Consider the following 20,206-nt stretch of genomic DNA (forward strand, 5'->3'; position numbering starts at 1 on the left):
TGTTAATGTAAGCCTACTTGTGACACTAATAAAGATTATTATTATTATGTCCCCTGCTAGTTAACTTTCAAATTGTATTTTCTCCTTCTTGATCAATCCCCTGGTCTCCCTTTGCTGAATTATAAACTGTCCCCAATCCTCGGGTCTTATTGCTTTTTCTAGCTAATTTGTATGCCTCTTCTTTGAACCTAATGTTATATCTAATTTCCCATGTAAGCCATGGTTTGGCCACTGTTCGACTGGCCTTCTACCCTTATTCATACACCGCTCCTTTCTCTTGCCTCTGGGGTTGGGTCCTTCGCATAGCTATGATCCACCCCCAGAATCTCATCCACCAGTTTCTGTCGCTTTTCCCTCGCCTCCCCATCACATGTACCTTGTACACTATGATCGCTCCTCTGATCGTTGCGTTCAGCGCCTCCCACAAAGTAGAGGACGAGACCATCCCATTATCGTTATGTTCTACATAATCCCGTATGGCCCTTGAAATCCTTGCACAGAATCCCACGTCTGACAGAGGCCCTACGTCCCCTGCAACGCTCCTGACCTATTTCCAGCACCAGGTCCACACAATGATGGGACGGTCTGAAATAACCACCGCTGAGTACTTAGCCTCCTTTACCTCAGCGAGAAGAGTCTGACTCATAATAAAATACCCAATCCTTGTGTACTGAGGGAAAATAATGAGAACTCCTCCCCAGGAAGAATCTGACCGCGCTCTCTCTTTTCCCCCCCCCCCCCCACTCCTTGTCGTCACCAAAAACGCAGACAATACCTTATCCATTCCAATCAGGTCCAACATACAGTTCAGATCACCCTCCAAAATCAACTGGTGGGTGTCCAGATCCAGTACTGCAGCCAGCAGCCACCTCATAAACGGTACATGGTCAATCGGGCTACCGGCTGCCCCTCTAACGCATCTCAGCCGTCACATACTGTTCCCTGATCAGCTATGGCCCTCTCTGCCCGGGCCCTACTATCAAAGCCCGAGTGAAATACCTGGCTCACCCAGGCTTTCCGGAGCCTAGTCTGGTTCCATGTGTGCAAATGGATCTCGTTTAAAAAAAATAAAATAAAACGCCATATCGGCTCCCATGTGCAAAAACCCTTGTTCTCTTTTCAGGTTCCCAGGCCTCACACATTCTAGGTGACTAATCTAGTCCCCCCCCCCCCCCTCCCCCCCAGTCAGCAATTACCGCCGTGATGCGTCATACCATCATCACAAGTTCCTCAGCTCCAGGGGCCACCTGTACCTCCCAATGGTTAACACAGAGAATCCCCTGGTCACTGTTAGCTCTCTTACCCCCCCTCCCCCCCTGCAAAGCTGGCAGACTGCCTGCCGCCTCAACTAACCCCTGACAAGTCACAGCACCTCCACCCACACCACTCCCATTTACTATCCTATCCGTTAATGCCAGCCAGGTGCCCGCCCAAAAATGACCATAAAAGCCCAACACCATCCCTCTGGCCTACCCTCCCTTGTCCAAATTCCAGCATCCTTACCTGCTGCTCTTTCCCATCAATTACCATATCCATCCATCTGCTTTACCATCCTCCATGACCCTGGCCTCAAGAAAAAAACATCGACCTCCAAGAAAAAGAAGAAAACATAACACAACTAATTGCAATATTTACAACCCACCCAACCCAACTTCCACACACACAATCCCACCAGCCCTTCTCAATCCAATCAAGCGCCTCCTGAGTAGTGGCTTTGAACAATTCTTTAATCTCCTTTCCTTGCCGCTCAAATTTCCCATCCAGTGTGCAGTCCATCTCCCACGCTACTACCCTCGCCCCCTCCCCTCCCTCCCAGAACAAGGATCGAGTCCCCCTCGTTCTCACATTTCATCCCACCAGCCTCCGTATGCAAAGCATAATCCTCCGCCATTTTCGCCAACTCCAGCGTGATGCCACCACCAAACACATCTTCCCTTCACTCCCTCTGGCAGCATTCCGCAGAGACCGTTTCCTCCGAGATAATCTAGTCCACTCTTCCGACATACCCAGTACCTCTCCCATCACCCATGACACCTTACCATGCAATCGCAGATGTAACACCTGCCCCTTTACCTCTTCCATGCTTAACATCCCAGGCCCAAAACACTCATTTCAGGTTAAGCAACATTTCACTTGCATCTCTTCCAATTTGGTCTATTGCATTTGCTGCTCCCAATGTGGTCTCCTCTATATCGGAGACCAAATGCAGACTGGGTGATCGCCTTGCTGAGCATCTTTGATCTGTGTGCATTCAGGACCCTGACCTTCCCGTTGCTTGCCATTTTAACAAAAGACCCTGCTCCCATGCCCACATGTCTGTTCTTGGCCTGCTGCAATGTTCCAGTGAAGCTCAATGCAAACTGGAGGAACAACATCTCATCTTCCAGTTAGGCACGCTACAGCCTTCCAGTCTCAACATCGAATTCATCAATTTGATGATTAGCTCTGCCCCACCTCGACCCACTTGTTTTCATCCCATTTCATTTTAACTGTCTTACCATTTCTTTCTTAATATATATTTAACCCCCCCCCCATCTTATCCACCTTTCCTTACCCTTTCTCCTCTTTGCTTCCCCATCCCCCACATCCACAGTTCACCCTGTGATGTTAGCACCCGGTTTCTGTGGCTATGACTCATCTTTCATTCTCTCTCCACAGTATAAATATTTCCCACTTTCTCTGTTAGCTTTGACAGTTATCGGTCTCAAAACGTTAGCTCTTTTCTCTCACTACAGATGCTGCCAGACCTGCTGAGATTTTCCAGCATTTTCTCTTTCGTTGCCCATCCATCTGCCTTCCACTTCTCCAAAACCAGCGCCATCACCCCCACCAGCGTCTCTAACGTGATAGGTGTGAATTTTCTTACTATGCAACTTCGAAAGTGATATATGGAGTTCTTGGTATGCGCATTATGTTGATCCATGTGTTATGAAGTATCAAAGACCCCTTCCCAGCATGCCTATCGGTATTGTTTAATTGTAGTGTTCAGTGGATAATATGCTCTTCGTGAAAACTAGGAAATCAGACTGAAAAGGTCCATGGAAATCTTGCCTATTCAACAAAATTAAATCTGCCCCAATAAATCCAGCAAGCAGTCAGTTGTGAATGTATAGTTTACTATTACTCTTTTGTCTTGTTCAAACTACAAAACTACTTGATCGGATCATTTTACATCCTTGATTTGTAATTACCTTTTTTCTGTCTCCTCAGAGAAGCAATAAAAGAAATGGTTCGGATGTTAGTCTCGATTCATGCCTTGGATCATACTGAGATCATCATTAATGAGTGTAAACTAGACTATTTAGAATGGATTTTCAAGGGAAACTGATCTGTATGTGAACTCTGGTCATGCATTATTTAAAGATAATACCTGAACAATGAAATCTTTCACCATAGTGATGCATTTACTAATGGTATGATCCTCAACTATGCTTGTCTTGTTTAAAGATAATTATTGATAAAACTGTTTTAATTCTACATGATCTCAAACCAGTCTCTTGAATAATTTGTAATGTATGAGAAACAACCAATTTATAGAATTCAGACATGAAAATTTGTCACCAATGTACTTTTTTTTGTGTATGGATACTGGCCCCAGGCTCTTTGCATAAGAAATTTAGTGACTGATTTGTGATTGAGCTAAACAGGAACTTTCAGGTTCTGGCTCTGCATCTCAAGGGAAGATTGATTGTCATATTAGTTAATTTCCCATTCTGTTTTATATATTATATGGGCAGACTACACCTAAATGGCAGCTGTGATTTGCGTGATAAAGCAAAGAAATTCCCCCAAAAAATGTTCACTTACATAGAACATAGTGTAGGAGGCCATTCGGCCCATTGAGTCTGCACCAACCCATTTAAGCCCTCAGTTCCACCCTATCCCCGTAATCCAATAATCCCTCCGAACCTTTTTGGTCACTAAGGGCAATTTATAATGGCTGATCCACCTAACCTGCACGTCTTTGGATTGTGGGAGGAAACCCATGCAGACTCCGCACAGCAACCCAGTGGGGAATCGAACCTGGGACCCTGGCGCTGTGAAGCCACAATGGATAAGCCACAGTGCTATCGTGCTGCCCTTTGTAGATTCTTGTATTGTCTTTAACGTTTAAACTTTGTGGAGGAGATAGGAAAGTATTTTCTCTCTTGAGAGATTGTCGATCTTTGTGTTGCATCAGTCCTAGCGATTCTGTTCCTTGATTTTATCATCTGGGAAAACATGCCAAGCTTTTGTTGCATTGGCTTCTTGGGTCTGTGGATTATCTGTTGGTGTAAAGTAACCAAACAGACTTTTATACAATCGGAATGTATATCATTTATAAGATGTTAATTTTTCAATAAATTAATTTTAATTTTGTAAAATGTTACATTTATCATCCTAACCAAGGATTGCATTCTTCCTGACTGAAAATTCTGGCTCTATGTCCTTCCTCTTTCTTTAAAGTCACAGACACACATATTCCAATAACGAAGATCACCAAGGAACTACTCATTCTGTAGATTTAAACAACGACCAAAACAGGAGCTACTACATCAGGATTGTTGGGAGTGCATTTGGAGGTTGAGCATTCTTCTAGCCAGCATATCCACACTAGATCTGGCCAATTTTGTTTTCTTTTGGTGGTGCCTTTCTGCAGTGTTTTAAATATTTGAAATAAATGTTTATTTTTTTCAACTTTACAGGTAAATGGCAGTCAGTAAGTGAACCAAAGAATTGCAAGAATCCAATAATAAGCATATCTTTGTGAAAGTACTGATTAATCTGTTTCAAAACAAATGCTCAAAGTTTAGCATTATTTCCAGTGATCAAGCAACGGGAATGCTCTTCCAAGAAAGATGAATGCTGTAGGTGCCTTTTTAAAATCTGAGCATAACATGGCCGAAACATCAATTCTGACAGTGAAATAAACAGTGTCTAATTTTTGTCTCTGGCACCAACAGTTAGGACAATTTCTCAATCATACTGGCAGTGCTTGATTCCTATATGCAGAAACACATCCTAGAAGTGTTATTTATTCAGCCCCTTTTGTAAATACAGCTCCATGTTTTTCTCAATTTGTGATGTGTCATATTCTCTCATCATATCATGTTCAAGCCATGGTCTATCATGCTTTTTGGCTTCCTCCATTTGCTCTTCTGTGAGGCACAGATCAAATCGAATACCCTGCACCTTGAACTGTGGACGTTCCCAACGTTTTGACCATGGTTTTGGTTTCATTTTTACCTTCAGCTGTTTTAAAATAAAAGTAGTCAGTAAATACAGCTCGAGGCAATTTAAGAGATTGCACTTCATTATTTACACTGCATGTTTTGGTAATTAAAAAAAAAAACATTTATCACCTAGCCTGGAATTTTTGAAAGTGTCAATGGATTATGAAAAATACACATCTGTAAAACATTGAAATCAAATGTCCATATAACTTTGATGGATGTAAGCAGTTTCTTACCAAATTTATGGGGACTTCAGAACTAGTAGTGTATGGTAAAGGTTTCATGTTAAAATCAAAGGTGCTGTACTCTGGTAGAGCATCACGTAGGTACATTAAGTTATCATCCAGTCTCTTTTCCAGCTTCAGCACTTCAATCTGCTGAATTCGAGGGCTATACATATCATAACAGATCTCAACACCTAGAATGAACAAGAAACATCATGAATTTAACCAACACTTGCCAACATGGTGTTATGACCACAGTTAATTGCTAGCAAGCCAAATCCCAGAGGGAAACTTGGCCTGCAGGCCATAATTATTTGTATTCTGAAAACAAGAAGAAAATGTACTAATCTCAGTAGCAAGAAGTCCAGTAACACTTGTGGGATTTAAAATTTTTTAAAGTGAAAGGTTTATTAACAAGAAAAATAGCACGCAAGTTACACATTTCAAAGTAGTCTTACAAAACAATGCCCCCAAAAGATTCCATACTTGGTCAGACCCACAAGTGAACACCTTCCACGCAACTCTTCCTTATAGACGTTTGACTATAAAAGTCCAATATTACCCAAGGCAAAGCTGCTGTTGCTTTAGGAAAGGTAGACCATACGGCCTCTCAAAATCTCTTCCACTCTGGTATGGAAATATCTTTTATCCAAACCCCACTTTTTTTTTTTTTTTGAACCGACACACATCTCACCGATCGCACCTGACCTTTAGCACAGGAAACTTGGCCCGCACCCGACCTTTAGAATCAGACGTATGGTTGTTTGCACCGTTTATCTTTCGAACCCTCTCCTATAAGCAGAATCACAGATGACGGCAGGGATGGGAACTTATTACAGGCACCCTGTGGTACATCTTTCTTGCCATAGAATCTCCACAGTGCAGAAGGCGGTCATTGAGTCTGCATCGACCTTCCGAAAGGGCTCCCCACATGAGCCCACCCTATCTCCGTAACCTTGCATTAAGGGGAAATTTAGCATAGCCAATTTACCGAAGATGCACATCTTTAAATTTTATTTACTTTAGACTATAGTTTGCCCAGCTTTGACCATTGTAATGCAAGTAGGCCTAGGCCAAATGCAGCATCCGCAATACAATTGGTCCCGAGTATTCTAGGTGGCTCCCATCATTTATCTTTTCTAATCAGTAAGTTTAATGTTTTAAAAAGTTATTTATTTGAAACCAGTTAAATTCTAATCCCCTTCAAAATGATTGAGATGAATTTAAAAGTCAAACATTAAACTCTTACCTTGTCCATCTATGATATTCCTGAGAACAAAGGTAGCCCCTAATCCTTTTCCTGATCTTTGGGTGCAGATTCCAACAAACCTGTTGACTTTGCTATTAGCATTTGTGTCTGCCATACTAACACCAAGGATACTTCCTATTGGCAAAAAGGGTGAAAGTGTTAAAAGTGGTGTAGAAATATCATTTGCTGAACATTTTAAGTGAAGTATTCCAAATAAGCTCCCTGATCTGGGACTTTAACACTCTTTTTAAACTCCAATTTGTCTGCTACAGTCCATTATGACCAAGCAAAGAGAACAGTCTCCATTTGCTGTATTAGGAAAAAGGTAGTGCATTTTTCAAGTCAGCTTCCATTTAAAAATGTTCCAAAAGTAAAATATTTTTGCAAAAAATAATCTCAAACTGATTTAAAAAATATTTTGTTTCAACTAGTACATATTCATTTTGATGTTTACATTGCACCACATCGGAGTGTTGTTGTAATTAATTATTTTATCTGTTTGGGTTCACAAAAAGATGTAAATTACATTCTTAACCGATGGGAAGTAAAACTATTGAATGATTACATATACATCCAAGGGTTACCGTTACCTCAAGTTAATTCTTTAACTAAAGTTGCAAGCATTGTTTCATACACCTCTTGCAGCTTAAAAATCACCAGGGGACGAGTATATACAAATATTATTGTGGTGGAGCTGAATGGACAGTGCTACGTATTTAAAGTATATTGCAAAAATGTAAAGCCACTGCAGTGAAGACAAATTTTACAAAAGCAAAATACTACAGGTGCTGGAAAATTAATGCTGAAAATATTCGAATCAAATTTTACAAATATATTAATTCACGCAAGTTGTAAAATTAGTATTAATTTATAGACTTAAGTAGGTGGCAGTAAAAAGTTTTCTGTTGCGTTCATTAGACTGCTTGACTATTGAAAGACCAAGTTGGACCAGGGTTGTACCGGGCAGTATAATACCGATTCTAGTTCATCACATAATACCAAGGTTATGAAAACAAGAGGTGTATTTGTGCATTATTATTAACAGTATAGCAGTATAGCAACCAATGATAGTGACCTTACAGTAGATGCATTAAACCACACTTTTGTAAAGGGTATATTTTGTCAATGTATCTGCATTTCGTGTCTCAGCAATCCTTCCAGTACATAGGTAGCATTTGGGATCATTTCTGTCTGCCCCTACCTACCTCTTTGAGGAGGTAACAAGGAAGTTAGACAAAGAAGAACCAGTGGACGTGATTTATTTAGATTTCCAGAAGGCCTTTGACAAGGTGCCGCATAGGAGACTGTTAAATAGGTTAAGAGCCCATGGTGTTAAGGCTACAATCCTGGCACAGATAGAGGATTGGCTGACTGGCAGAAGGCAGAGAGTGGGGATAAAGGGGTCTTTTTCAGGATGGCAGCAGTGACTAGTGGCATGCCTCAGGGGTCTGTGCTGGGACCACAACTTTTCACAATACAACATTAATGATCTGGAGTAAGGAACTTCAGGCACTGTTAAGTTTGCAGATGATACAAAGATCTGTCGAGGGACAGGTAGTTTGAGGAAGCAAGGGGGCTGTAGAAGGATTTGAACGAGCTAGGAGAATGGGCAGTGAAGTGGAAAATGAAATACAATGTGGAAAAGTGTGAGGTTATGCACTTGGAAGGAGGAATTTAGGCACAGACTATTTTCTAAATAGGTAACTGCTTAGGAAATCAGAAGCACAAAGGGACTTGGGCGTCCTTGTTCACGATTCTCTTAAGGTTAACGTGCAGGTTCAGTCGGCAGTTAAGAAGGCAAATGCAATGTTAGCATTTATGTTGAGAGGGCTAGAATACAAGACCAGGGATGTACTTCTGAGGCTGTACAAGGCTCTGGTCAGACCCCATTTGGAGTACTGTGAGCAGTTTTGGGCCCCGTATCGAAGGAAGGCTATGCTGGTCTTGGAAAGGGTCCAGAAGAGATTCACAAGAGTGATCCCTGGAATGAAGAACTTGTCGTATGAGGAACAGCTGAGGACTCTGGGTCTGTACTCGGAGTTTAGAAGGATGAGGAGGGATCTTATTGAAATTTACAGGATACTGTGAGGCCTGGATAGAGTGGACCTGGAGAGGATGTTTCCACTTGTAGGAAAAACTAGAACCAGAGGACACCATCTCGGACTAAAGGGATGATCCTTCAAAACAGACGGGGAGCACTTTCTTCAGCCAGAGGGTGGTGAATCTGTGGAACACTTTGCCGCAGAAGGCTGTGGAGGCTAAAGCACTGAGTGTCTTTAAGACAGTGATAGGTAGGTTCTTGAATAATCGGGGGTTATGGAGAGAAGGCAGGAGAACGGGGATGGGAAAATATCAGCCATGATTGAATGGTGGAGCAGACTCGATGGGCCGCGTGGCCTAATTCTGCCCCTATGTCTTATGCCCTTGATCTCATCAGTTTTGCAACTCAAAATTAAGCTGTGACACAATGACCACAAAAAAGTCAATAAGACGAGTGCCCAAAAATTTGCTTTTAATGCAATCATTGCCTTGTATAAATGAAGCAATTTATATAAAACAGAAAATTGCACTGTTATCATGCGCTGTGCGTAGCATCACATGGACTCGACAATCATATAGCTGTAATATAACAGCTCTACGACATGAGCCATGAAAAGTTTAATAAAGCATTTTCTTCTACATGCAAATGCTACAAGTGTCCAGCTATTTTACCTACGTAAGGAAGTGTGATTTATTCAGAAGTGATTTATTACACATGTAAAATAACTAACCTACGTAGAATTCTGGTATATTCAGCACTTTCCGTCTCTGAATCATATCCTTTCTCTCTATGCTGAATTTTAGAGGATTTGTTCGGCCTCTTCGCATTATGAACTCAGGACTGACAAACCTGTAAGAGAATAGTTCAGTTTATTTGAAAATATTCAGCAATCAGGATGGAGGAAGTAATAATTAATTATTTGTTTTCTTTATTCTTTCATGGGATGGGCCAGCATTTGTTGCCTTTCCCCAATAACCCATGAACTGAACATTTCAGGGGGCAACTGTGGGTCGAGTCACACGTAGACCAGGACAGCAAATGTCCCTCCCTAAAGGATAATAGTGGACCAGATGGGTCTTCACAACAATCGATGATGGGACTAGCCTATTCCAGATGTGTTCATTGAATTGAATTTGAATTTCACCAACTGCCGTGGTTGGATTTGAACCTGTGTCCCCAGAGCATTAGCCTGAGCCTCTGAATTACTAGTCCAGTGACATTACCATTATACCACCATCTCCTCCTAAAACTAGTTCTGTGAAAACTTAATCTATCATTAAGTAAAGAAACTGGAATTTTAGTGCAGGAAGATACCAGCCAGTCCTTTCTGAACTGTGATCAGATTAGGTCTGTACAGGAGATATTTTTGCTGGGTCCTATTTCTTCCCTAAATAAATCCTATTTTCCTGCTTTCTCCCCATATCCTGATATCTTTAAATAATTGTGTATCATAGAATCCTCACAGTACAGGAGACCATTCAGCCCATCAGGTCTGCACAGACCCTCTGAAAGAGCACCCTACCTAGGCCCAGTCCCCCGCCCTATCCCCATAACCCTGTAACCCCAACTAACTTGCACAGCTTTTGGACTCTTACAGGTCAATTGATCATGACCAATCCACCTAATTTACACATCTTTGGGGCTGGTTTAGTACAGGGCTAAAGAGCTGGCCTTTAAAGCAGACCAAGGCAGGCCAGCAGCACGGTTCAATTCCCGTACCAGCCTCCCCGAACTGGCGCCGGAATGTGGCGACTAGGGGCTTTTCACAGCAACTTCATTTGAAGCCTACTTGTGACAATAAGCGATTTTCATTTAATTTCATTTCATCTTTGGACTGGGAGGAAACCGGAGCACCTTGAAGAAACCCACACAGACCTGGGGAGAAAGTGCCAACTCCACACAGACAGGCCAGAATTGAACCCGGGTCCCTGGCGCTGAGAGGCAGCCGTGCTAACCGCTGTGCCAGCATGCTGTGTATCTTCAAATGCTGAATCAGTTTAGCATCGATTAGATGTGATAAAGCATTCCGCAGCAGAACCCTTTGAATAGATTTATTTTGCATTTTTATTTAGTACTTGCTGAGGTAATGGGCTTTTCGATTTAGGTCCCACTGTGCTTATCTATGATAACATGATTATTCCAAGGGCAGCACGGTGGTGCAGTGGGTAGCACTGCTGCCTCACGGTGCCGAGGTCCCAGATTCAATCCCGGCTCTGGGTCACTGTCCGTGTGGAGTTTGCACATTCTCTCCGTGTTTGCGTGGGTTTCGCCCTCACAACCCAAAGATGTGCAGGGTAGGTGGCTTGGCCACGCTAAATTACCCCTTAATTGGAAAAAATGAATTGGGCACTCTAGATTTATTTTTAAAAACTTGACTATTCCATCTATCATTTTCAATACCTCCAATAGGTAATCTATTACCTATTACCTACCTTAATCTTTTGCACACAAGAATTTTGTCACATACTCAACTTTGATTCCTACCCTGCCCCGTGGCATACTATTCAGGTTGTATGCGATTGCCTTGGCAAGCTTTGAACATAATATCCTCCCTCATGAAGACCATTTATTTCCATCTCTGGAACATGAGAGGTGATTTTACTGAAACATACTTGACCGGGTGGATGTTTCCTCTTGCTATTGATGGAGAGGATACAAGGTTGCAAACACCCCTTCAGATTGAACAGAATGCTGAGATTAACTTCTGGTTCAGCCTGGGCAGTGGCTAGGAAAGGTGCTGAAGGAATGGGTAGCAAGTGGACAGAGCGTATGGTGGAAACTGATGGCAATGATTTTGGTTTTCCCAACTTGTAGCTGCAATGAACTGCTGCTCATCCAAGACTAGATATTTAAAAATAACAGTACAAAGACAGTGAAGAGGTCGTGAAGTGGTTGAGATATAAAGTTTGATGTTGTCAGTACATGTGAAATTTGGAGATGATGTTGCCAAGTGGAAGCATTTAGGTAAGAAAAGGACAGAATCCATCTGGAATTTATCTGCACATGTCCCTCGGCTTGTTGTCAGTCATTCTCTAATATAATAATAATTGCTTGTCACAAGTAGGCTTCGATGAAGTTACCGTGAAAAGCTATGCTATTTTTCTCAGTTTGGTCTGATACATTCATTTTTAAAACATCTATAAGCATTGTCTGCCTTTCAGTCATCTTTTTCTACCCATACTACTATTGGGCCCTAGTTTTCACAAACTAAATTCTAATATGACATTTTGTTACATCCTTCCAAGGATATACACAAGTCGGTCTGTGTGCATTCAGGACCCTGACCTTCCTGTTGCTTGCCATTTTAACAAAAGACCCTGCTCCCATGCCCACATGTCTGTTCTTGGCCTGCTGCAATGTTCCAGTGAAGCTCAACGCAAACTGGTGGAACAACATCTCATCTTCCGGTTAGGCACGCTACAGCCTTCCGGTCTCAACAACTTCAGATGATTAGCTCTACCCCAACTCGACCCATTTGATTTCATCCCATTTCATTTTAATTGTCTTTTACCTCTTCTTTCTTTCTTAATATATATTTCATTCCCCTCCCCCAATCTTATCCACCTTTTCTTAATCTTTCTCCTCTGCTTACCCCTTCCCCTCCCCCCACATCTACAGTTCGTCCTCTGATGTTAGTTTCTCTGCTGTTTGGCCTTTCACATCTTTTGTTCTCCCTGGGGACTGCCATTAGCACTCTTTGCCCTTGGATTCTGTGGTCATTAGCACCCGGTTTCCCTGGTTTCTGTGGCTATGACTCATCTTTCATTCACACTCCACAGTATAAATATTTCCCACTTTCTCTATCTGTTAGCTTTGACAAAGAGTTATCGGACTCAAAACGTTAGCTCTTTTCTCTCCCTACAGATGCTGCCAGACCTGCTGAGATTTTCCAGCATTTTCTCTTTCATTTCAGATTCCAGCATCCGCAGTAATTTGCTTTTATATACAAGTTATATCTACTGTATCCCCCAGCACATGTCTACGCTTTCCATTCCTCTTCCTCCTTCAGGTACCATGCCCCAAGAGGGCTAAAGTTTACAGGTTGATAATCAACCTGTTAGGCCATGTTATGAACGCACCTTCCTTAAGTGGGACTTGAGTCCCGAGATCTAGCCCACAGGTAGGGTAGTGTGCCACAAGACCGTCAAATATTTTCCATTACTCTTTCAAAAAAAGATTCTCAAGTCAGTAATTACTTATCTTTCACAACTCCATGTCCAACCATCTCCATCAATCCATTCCCCAAGTATTTCTGTATTTTAAATCTATCAATGATGCCTAATAATTATGCTATTACAACCCAAGACCAGCCCATTGACAGTTTGTCTCGTTCTCCTTTCTGAACATAGCAAGGTGAATAGATAAAAGGGTAAAGAGTAACATTTGTCTTTGCTCTCATACCTCATGATTTTTCACGAACCCCGGTTACTCTAGGGCAGTGATTGTCAAACTCAGGGGCGCGACCCGCGGGTGGGTCGCGGGCGGGTGCCGGGAGGGTCGCGGAGCCGTCCTTCGTGGCGCTCCCAATCGTGCACAGCAGCCGGCTTTTAATAACGACGGCTGCAAGCGGCCTTCAAAATGGCCGCGAACCTGTAAAAAAAAAATGCGGCCGCATTGCGCATGCACGCCCAATCGTTGGTGCGCATGCGCATAACCGGTGATCGTGCACACATGCGCAGTGCGGACACTTTTTTTTTTTTTAAATGGTCACAGCTTTTTGGTTTACAAGTTCGGGGAGGGTTTTATTCATTGAATTTTTATTTTTTTCATTTATTTTATTCATTTTATTTTTATTTTCTTTTACAAGTTCGGGTGGTTGTTATTTGATAAAGTTTTACAGGAAAAAATGCACAACTTTAGACAGATGGAGACTCCATACTTTCCGACACCGGAAGGCTTCACCTTCATCCAATAGGTTCCATTGGAGGAGCGTGTACGAGGGCCAAAGGAACCCAAAACCATTTCCTCCATTTTTTTGTCAGCAGCAAACAAGGTAAGAGAAAATAGTAGGTCGCGCAGGGCGGCCGGCGTGGGTCGCAAATGCCGGCCGGCATGGGTCGCGAAGGTCGGCCGGGTTGGGTCCCGAAGGTTGGCCTGTTGGTAAAAAATGGGTCCCCGGAAAAAAAGTTTGAAGAACACTGCTCTAGGGTGCATATATCTAATTCTTGATGCAATTCATTTTTAGCACCCTTATGACCCTCAATCATGCAAGTTTATAGAATAAAAACATTAGAATATAATTTACTGGGATTAATCTAGTCAATCCTACATTTAAATTAAAATAGCCACACTCTCATCTGATTTTTATGTTAGAGAATTGCTTCTGTAAATTACCTTCTTTGAGTTGCTACAGACTGTGTTTTGTCTATGATAACAGGTTTTGACGGAGGCTGAAATTTTGAAGGTTTGTCATCGCCTGTTGAGGAACTTAAAAGCCTCATTGGTGAAAACAGAACTCCTAAAAATAAAGGAAGAGGAGACAGACAATATGCATAACTTTAAAGGAAATGTCAAATATTTGCTTTTTAATCATAACGGTACCCAAAATAATATATCCCATCCAACCTGTAGCACTTACATTCCTGTCTGACATGAATTACAATTACAACTGGCGAGTCTGAGTAGCCAATGTACAAAAGCAAAATGCAGAATGATATTTATGTCTATAGTTGTGTTTATTTTGAAGTACGAAGTCTTACAACACCAGGTTAAAGTCCAGCAGGTTTGTTTCGATGTCACTAACTTTCGGAGCGCTGCTCCTTCCTCAGGTGAGGATTTTGGAAAAGAGTAAAAACAAAAGTGATGGGAGACTTCAACTTCCCCAATATTGACTGTGGCTCACTTAGTGCCAAGGGCTCAGACGGGGCAGAGTTTGTAAGGAGCATCCAGGAGGGCGTCTTAAAACAATATGTAGACAGTCCAACTAGGGAAGGGGCGGTACTGGACCTGGTATTGGGGAAATGAGCCCGGCCAGGTGGTAGAGGTTTCAGTAGGGGAGCATTTCGGGAACAGTGACCACAATTCAGTAAGTTTTAAAGTGCTGGTGGACAAGGATAAGAGTGGTCCTAGGGTGAATGTGCTAAATTGGGGGAAGGCTAATTAGAACAATATTAGGCAGGAACTGAAGAACCTAGATTGGGGGCGGATGTTTGAGGGTAAATCGACACCAGACATGTGGGAGGCTTTCAAGTGTCAGTTGAAAGGAATTCAGGACCGGCATGTTCCTGTGGGGAAGAAGGATAAATACGGCAATTTTCGGGAACCTTGGATAACGAGAGATATTGTAGGCCTCGTCAAAAAGAAAAAGGAGGCATTTGTCAGGGCTAAAAGGCTGGGAACAGACGAAGCCTGTATGGAATATAAGGAAGTAGGAAGGAACTTAAGCAAGGAGTCAGAAGGGCTAGAAGGGGTCACAAAAAGTCACTGGCAAATAGGGTTGAGGAAAATCCTAAGGCTTTTTACACGTACATAAAAAGTAAGAGGGTAGCCAGGGAAAAGGTTGGCCCACTGAAGGATAGGCAAGGGAATCTATGTGTGGAGCCAGAGGAAATGGGCGAGGTACTAAATGAATACTTTGCATCAGTATTCACCAAAGAGAAGGAATTGGTAGATGTTGAGTCTGGAGAAGGGTGTGTAGATAGCCTGGGTCACATTGAGATCCAAAAAGACGAGGTGTTGGGCGTCTTAAAAAATATTAAGGTAGATAAGTCCCCAGGGCCTGATGGGATCTACCCCAGAATACTGAAGGAGGCTGGAGAGGAAATTGCTGAGGCCTTGACAGAAATCTTTGGATTCTCACTGTCTTCAGGGGATGTCCCGGAGGACTGGAGAATAGCCAATGTTGTTCCTCTGTTTAAGAAGGGTAGCAAGGATAATCCCGGGAACTACAGGCCGGTGAGCCTTACTTCAGTGGTAGGGAAATTACTGGAGAGAATTCTTCGAGACAGGATCTACTCCCATTTGGAAGCAAATGGACGTATTAGTGAGAGGCAGCATGGTTTTGTGAAGGGGAGGTCGTGTCTCACTAACTTGATAAGAGTTTTTCGAGGAGGTCACAAAGATGATTGATGCAGGTAGGGCAGTGGATGTTGTCTATATGGACTTCAGTAGGGCTTTTGACAAGGTCCCTCATGGTAGACTAGTACAAAAGGTGAAGTCACACGGGATCAGGGGTGAGCTGGCAAGGTGGATACAGAACTGGCTAGGTCATAGAAGGCAGAGAGTAGCAATGGAAGGATGCTTTTCTAATTGGAGGGCTGTGACCAGTGGTGTTCCGCAGGGATCAGTGCTGGGATCTTTGCTCTTTGTAGTCTATATAAATGATTTGGAGGAAAATGTAACTGGTCTGATTAGTAAGTTTGCAGACGACACAAAGGTTAGTGGAATTGCGGATAGCGATGAGGACTGTCAGAGGATACAGCAGGATTTAGATTGTTTGGAGACTTGGGCGGAGAGATGGCAGATGGAGTTTAATCCGCACAAATATGAGGTAATGAATTTTGGAAGGTCTAATGCATGTAGGGAATATACAGTGAATGGTAGAACCCTCAAGAGTATTGAAAGTCAGAGAGATCTAGGTGTACAGGTCCACAGGTCACTGAAAGGGGCAACACAGGTGGAGAAGGTAGTCAAGAAGGCATACGGCATGCTTGCTTTCATTGGCCGGGGCATTGAGTATAAGAATTGGCAAGTCATGTTGCAGCTGTATAGAACCTTAGTTAGGCCACACTTGGAGTATAGTGTTCAATTCTGGTCGCCACACTACCAGAAGGATGTGGAGGCTTTAGAGAGGGTGCAGAAGAGATTTACCAGAATGTTGCCTGGTATGGAGGGCATTAGCTATGAGGAGCGGTTGAATAAACTCGGTTTGTTCTCACTGGAACGACGGAGGTTGAGGGGCGACCTGATAGAGGTCTACAAAATTATGAGGGGCATAGACAGAGTGAATAGTCAGAGGCTTTTTCCCAGGGTAGAGGGGTCAATTACTAGGGGGCATAGGTTTAAGGTAAGAGGGGCATGGTTTAGAGTAGATGTACGAGGCAGGTTTTTGTCCACAGAGAGTAGTAGGTGTCTGGAACTCGCTACCGGAGGAGGTGGTGGAAGCAGGGACGACAGTGACATTTAAGGGGCATCTTTACAAATACATGAGTAGGATGGGAATAGAGGGATACGGACCCAGGAAGTTTAGAAAATTGTAGTTTAGTCGGGCAGCATGATCGGCACGGGCTTGGAGGGCCTTTGTTTGTTTGTTCTTTAATATAATAAAACAACGCAAGGCACTTTAAAGGAATGTTATACAGCAAAATTTGACACCAAGACAATATTATGGAAGATGGCCAAAATCTTACTCAAACCGGTAGAGTTTAAGAAACATTTTAAAAGAACAAAGAGAGCTAGAGTCAAAGCGATGGGGGAGGAGTCCAGAGTTTAGGGCTGCGGCAGCTGATGGCAGGACCAACAATGGTGCCTCGATCAAACTCAGAGATGCTCAAGAGGCCAGAGTTAGATGAATACGATATCAGAGGGTTATGGGGCTGGAGGAGATTATGAAAAGATAGGAGGGGTGAAAACACAGAAGGATTTGAAAACAATAGGAATTTTAAAATTGAGGCATTACTTGACCACCCTACGTAGGCCAGGGGGCACAGAGGTGATGGATGAACTGGACTTTGTGCGAGTGAGAACTTTCGGCAGCAGTTTTGGACGCCCTTAACTTTACAGAGAGTGGAATGTGGGAGGTTGTCCAGGACCGTGTTGGAAGAATCAAGTCTAGATGTAGCAAAGGTATGCATGAGGGTTTTGGCAGTAGATGAGTTGAGGCACGGCAGTGGCAGGTGATGATACAGAGATGAAAATAGGTGGTCTTAATAACAGATGTGTGAGGGCAGTATGGTGGTCCAATGGTTAGCACGGCTGCCGCATAGCGCCGAGGACCCGGGTTCCATCCCGGCCCCGGTCAATGTTTGTGTGGAGTTTGCACATTCTCCCTATGTCTACGTGGGTCTCACCCCAATACCCAAAGATGTGCAGGGTAGGTGAATTGACCACGCTAAATTGCCCCTTAATTGGAAAAAAAAAGGTAACAGATATGTGGTTGGAAACTCATCTCCGGGTCAAATATGAAACCAGCCTTGCAAACAGTCTGGTTCAGCCTCAGACCAGTTGTCAAGGAGTGAGACAGCAGCTAGAAAATGGGGTTTGCACCGGGGACTGAAGACAATGGGCCAGACCTGATTAGTGACGATGCTGCGTGCAGTGACGATGCTGCGTGCATCACTGCTGACTGTGGAGATCACCTTTTTGCTTCCGATCCCAGCTGTATCAATAAACACCTGGCCATCCATGGAAAACACTGACAAATTGGAATGGAGAGGTCAGCTGCCGTATTCAGCTAAATATTTAAAGCTCTCAGGTCTTTCAATGAGGTTAGTCGGTTCAGGATGGCTTGGGACTTTGGGTTGTAGGGGCCAATGTGTAGATGGGAGGATAATTGAGTCGGGAGTGTAATTGAGTCCGGGGAATAGGTAGTCAGTCGGGGAGGATGGACAGTTGGGTCAGGGGGTGAAATTTGGGGTCGATTAGATTGGTGGGTTGGGTTGCCCTGGTAATCACTGAGTTACACCAGAGGCTAAACAGTCTAATGATTTTAGGATAAGTAGCTGGATAAGTAATGCATATCTAGTTCAAGTCACCGACATTGAGATCCGTCTAAGAGGTATTCGTGAGGGTCCCACGCAAAACATATCAGCCCGCTGGAAGTTTAAACATTCCGGGCAATTACAGTGTACACATCAGGAATTGCTCAGGTCCCAACCCGCAGCTATGTTCAGGGCATCACCACTCCTGATACCAGACCAAATGGCTTTGGTCGCCCCAATATTTAATAGCGAGAAACTTTCAGCCCATCCAGTACTTGATGTCAGACAAGCAGTTTGATAATTTAGCAACAGCAGGTAAGTAGAGAGAGATGGCGGTGATGGTAGAGTTGTGGGTTGTTATTGTACATATGAAAACTGACGCGATGATTCAAACGATGTCACAGAGCGGCAAAGTGTAGTTGTGAAGTAGGAAGCGGTCGCGGTGAAGGATACCCGATTGTCAGGAACACGAGATAACAGTGTGGTAGCAAGAGAAACCATTGCAAGCGATACCCAGGCTACAATTTGATAACTGGTTGAGAGCTGTACCACTCAGCTGGACAACAGGGGAGAGGAGATGGAGGATGGCGCTATGATCAACCATGTCGATGGAACTGGACAGGTGCAGAAGAAGAAGGGAAAGTTTATTTCTCAGTCACGGGGGGTTCAAGACCGGTACCCACACCTTGGAAAGGAATATTGTCAAGGTTTAGCATATGTATGAAGAACAGATGGGCGCCAAGGCCAGAAGCTTGGAAAAGTCCTGAGATCGGAGCACCGGGGCAGAAAGAGGTGCGATTTGGAAAAACACCCGATGGATAAGAGTGGGAAATAAATCAAGGCCGACTCACTGAATCAAATAACCGAAGAGCGGAGACCAGGGAGGCCGACCACGCCAAAGGAGTTATTTGTGACCTTGATGAGGGCCATGTTGCTGCTGTGTCAGGGACACCTCCCGGGGAGGTCCCAGAGCTTTGGAGGGAATGAATACAAGATAAAGGACCTACGGGATTTCGCGGAAGCGATTCCACTCTCACAGTTAAACGGGCTGCCAGTGTGGCATCTATTCCTGGGAGCGGTTGAGCTAAATTCAGATCCAAGTTCACTCCATAAGTGTAACCCGCACAGGTTTTGAACCGAAATCAAACGCCGGCTCCGCGGCCGAGGGCCGCCCCGCTCCAGGGCGGGAGCTCGCGCCGCCCGCGTTCCATCCCAACGGTCACTCACGTTTACTGGCGCTGAGGGCTCGCGACCCCAAGACAACCGCTTCAACCGCCGCCATCTTGCCCTCAACTCTCCACTGCGCAACCTCGGCGAGACCGAGCGCTGACGGGAAGCGGCGAGACTCAAACCCGAGGGCGCGCGCGAGTGCGAGCGACAGAAATGGGGCGGGGAGCCAGGAGCACAGATAATTCATCAGTAACCTGTGCATGCAGGCAGTGAAATTGGGGGGCTGGGGAGCGGAGCAAACAAATGTGCTTTTCTAACAATAAAAACAAAATACTGCAGATTTGAAATAAAAAAAGAAAATGTTGGAAAAACTCAGCTAGTCTGGCAGCGTCTGTGGAGAGAGAAACAAGAGTTAACGTTTCGAGTCCAATATAACACTTCTTTAAGCTCTGGAGAAGAGTGTTACGAATTTTGACATTAACTCTGTTTCTCTCTCCACAGATACTGCCAGAATGGCTGAAGTTTTCCATTATTTCCTGGTTTTATGTCTTTCAGTAAACCTGTGTTCCTTTGGGTAATGTGGTGATGATGCCTATTCAGCGAATTCTTTAATTCTCTGGATAAGTTTTCCTGCACCCTCTTGGATGTTATTCTTCTGATGTTATCTCTGA

The 20,206-nt window shown here is 43.6% G+C and overlaps 2 protein-coding genes across 6 annotated transcripts in view; one reads left to right on the top strand and one right to left on the bottom strand.

Moving 5' to 3' along the window:
• The window catches only part of LOC140410693 (intron Large complex component GCFC2-like), a 72,003-nt gene extending 67,639 nt beyond the window's left edge, over window positions 1–4,364 (top strand). For all 4 annotated transcript variants that reach the window (XM_072499119.1, XM_072499120.1, XM_072499121.1 and 1 more), the window contains one exon: window positions 3,211–4,364. In XM_072499119.1, coding sequence (XP_072355220.1) covers window positions 3,211–3,328 — 118 coding nt within the window. In that variant the 3' untranslated portion in view covers window positions 3,329–4,364. The remainder of the gene's footprint in view (window positions 1–3,210) is intronic.
• Window positions 4,365–4,641: 277 nt separating this feature from the next.
• On the bottom strand, window positions 4,642–19,734 carry mrpl19 (mitochondrial ribosomal protein L19). 2 transcript variants are annotated; one of them, XM_072499124.1, is made up of 6 exons: window positions 19,593–19,734; window positions 14,062–14,185; window positions 9,458–9,576; window positions 6,687–6,821; window positions 5,450–5,631; window positions 4,642–5,232 (listed from the first exon to the last, which is right to left on the bottom strand). In XM_072499124.1, the coding sequence occupies exons 1-6, from the start codon at window positions 19,645–19,647 to the stop codon at window positions 5,011–5,013; spliced, it is 837 nt and encodes a 278-aa protein (XP_072355225.1). In that variant the 5' UTR covers window positions 19,648–19,734; the 3' UTR covers window positions 4,642–5,010. The 2 variants fall into 2 exon arrangements, with proteins under 2 accessions (XP_072355225.1, XP_072355226.1); XM_072499125.1 differs by lacking the exon at window positions 19,593–19,734 and adding an exon at window positions 19,217–19,353.
• Window positions 19,735–20,206: the final 472 nt, after the last annotated feature.

The sequence above is a fragment of the Scyliorhinus torazame genome, chromosome 4 (assembly GCF_047496885.1).
Source record: "Scyliorhinus torazame isolate Kashiwa2021f chromosome 4, sScyTor2.1, whole genome shotgun sequence".
NCBI classification, from domain to species: domain Eukaryota; kingdom Metazoa; phylum Chordata; class Chondrichthyes; order Carcharhiniformes; family Scyliorhinidae; genus Scyliorhinus; species Scyliorhinus torazame.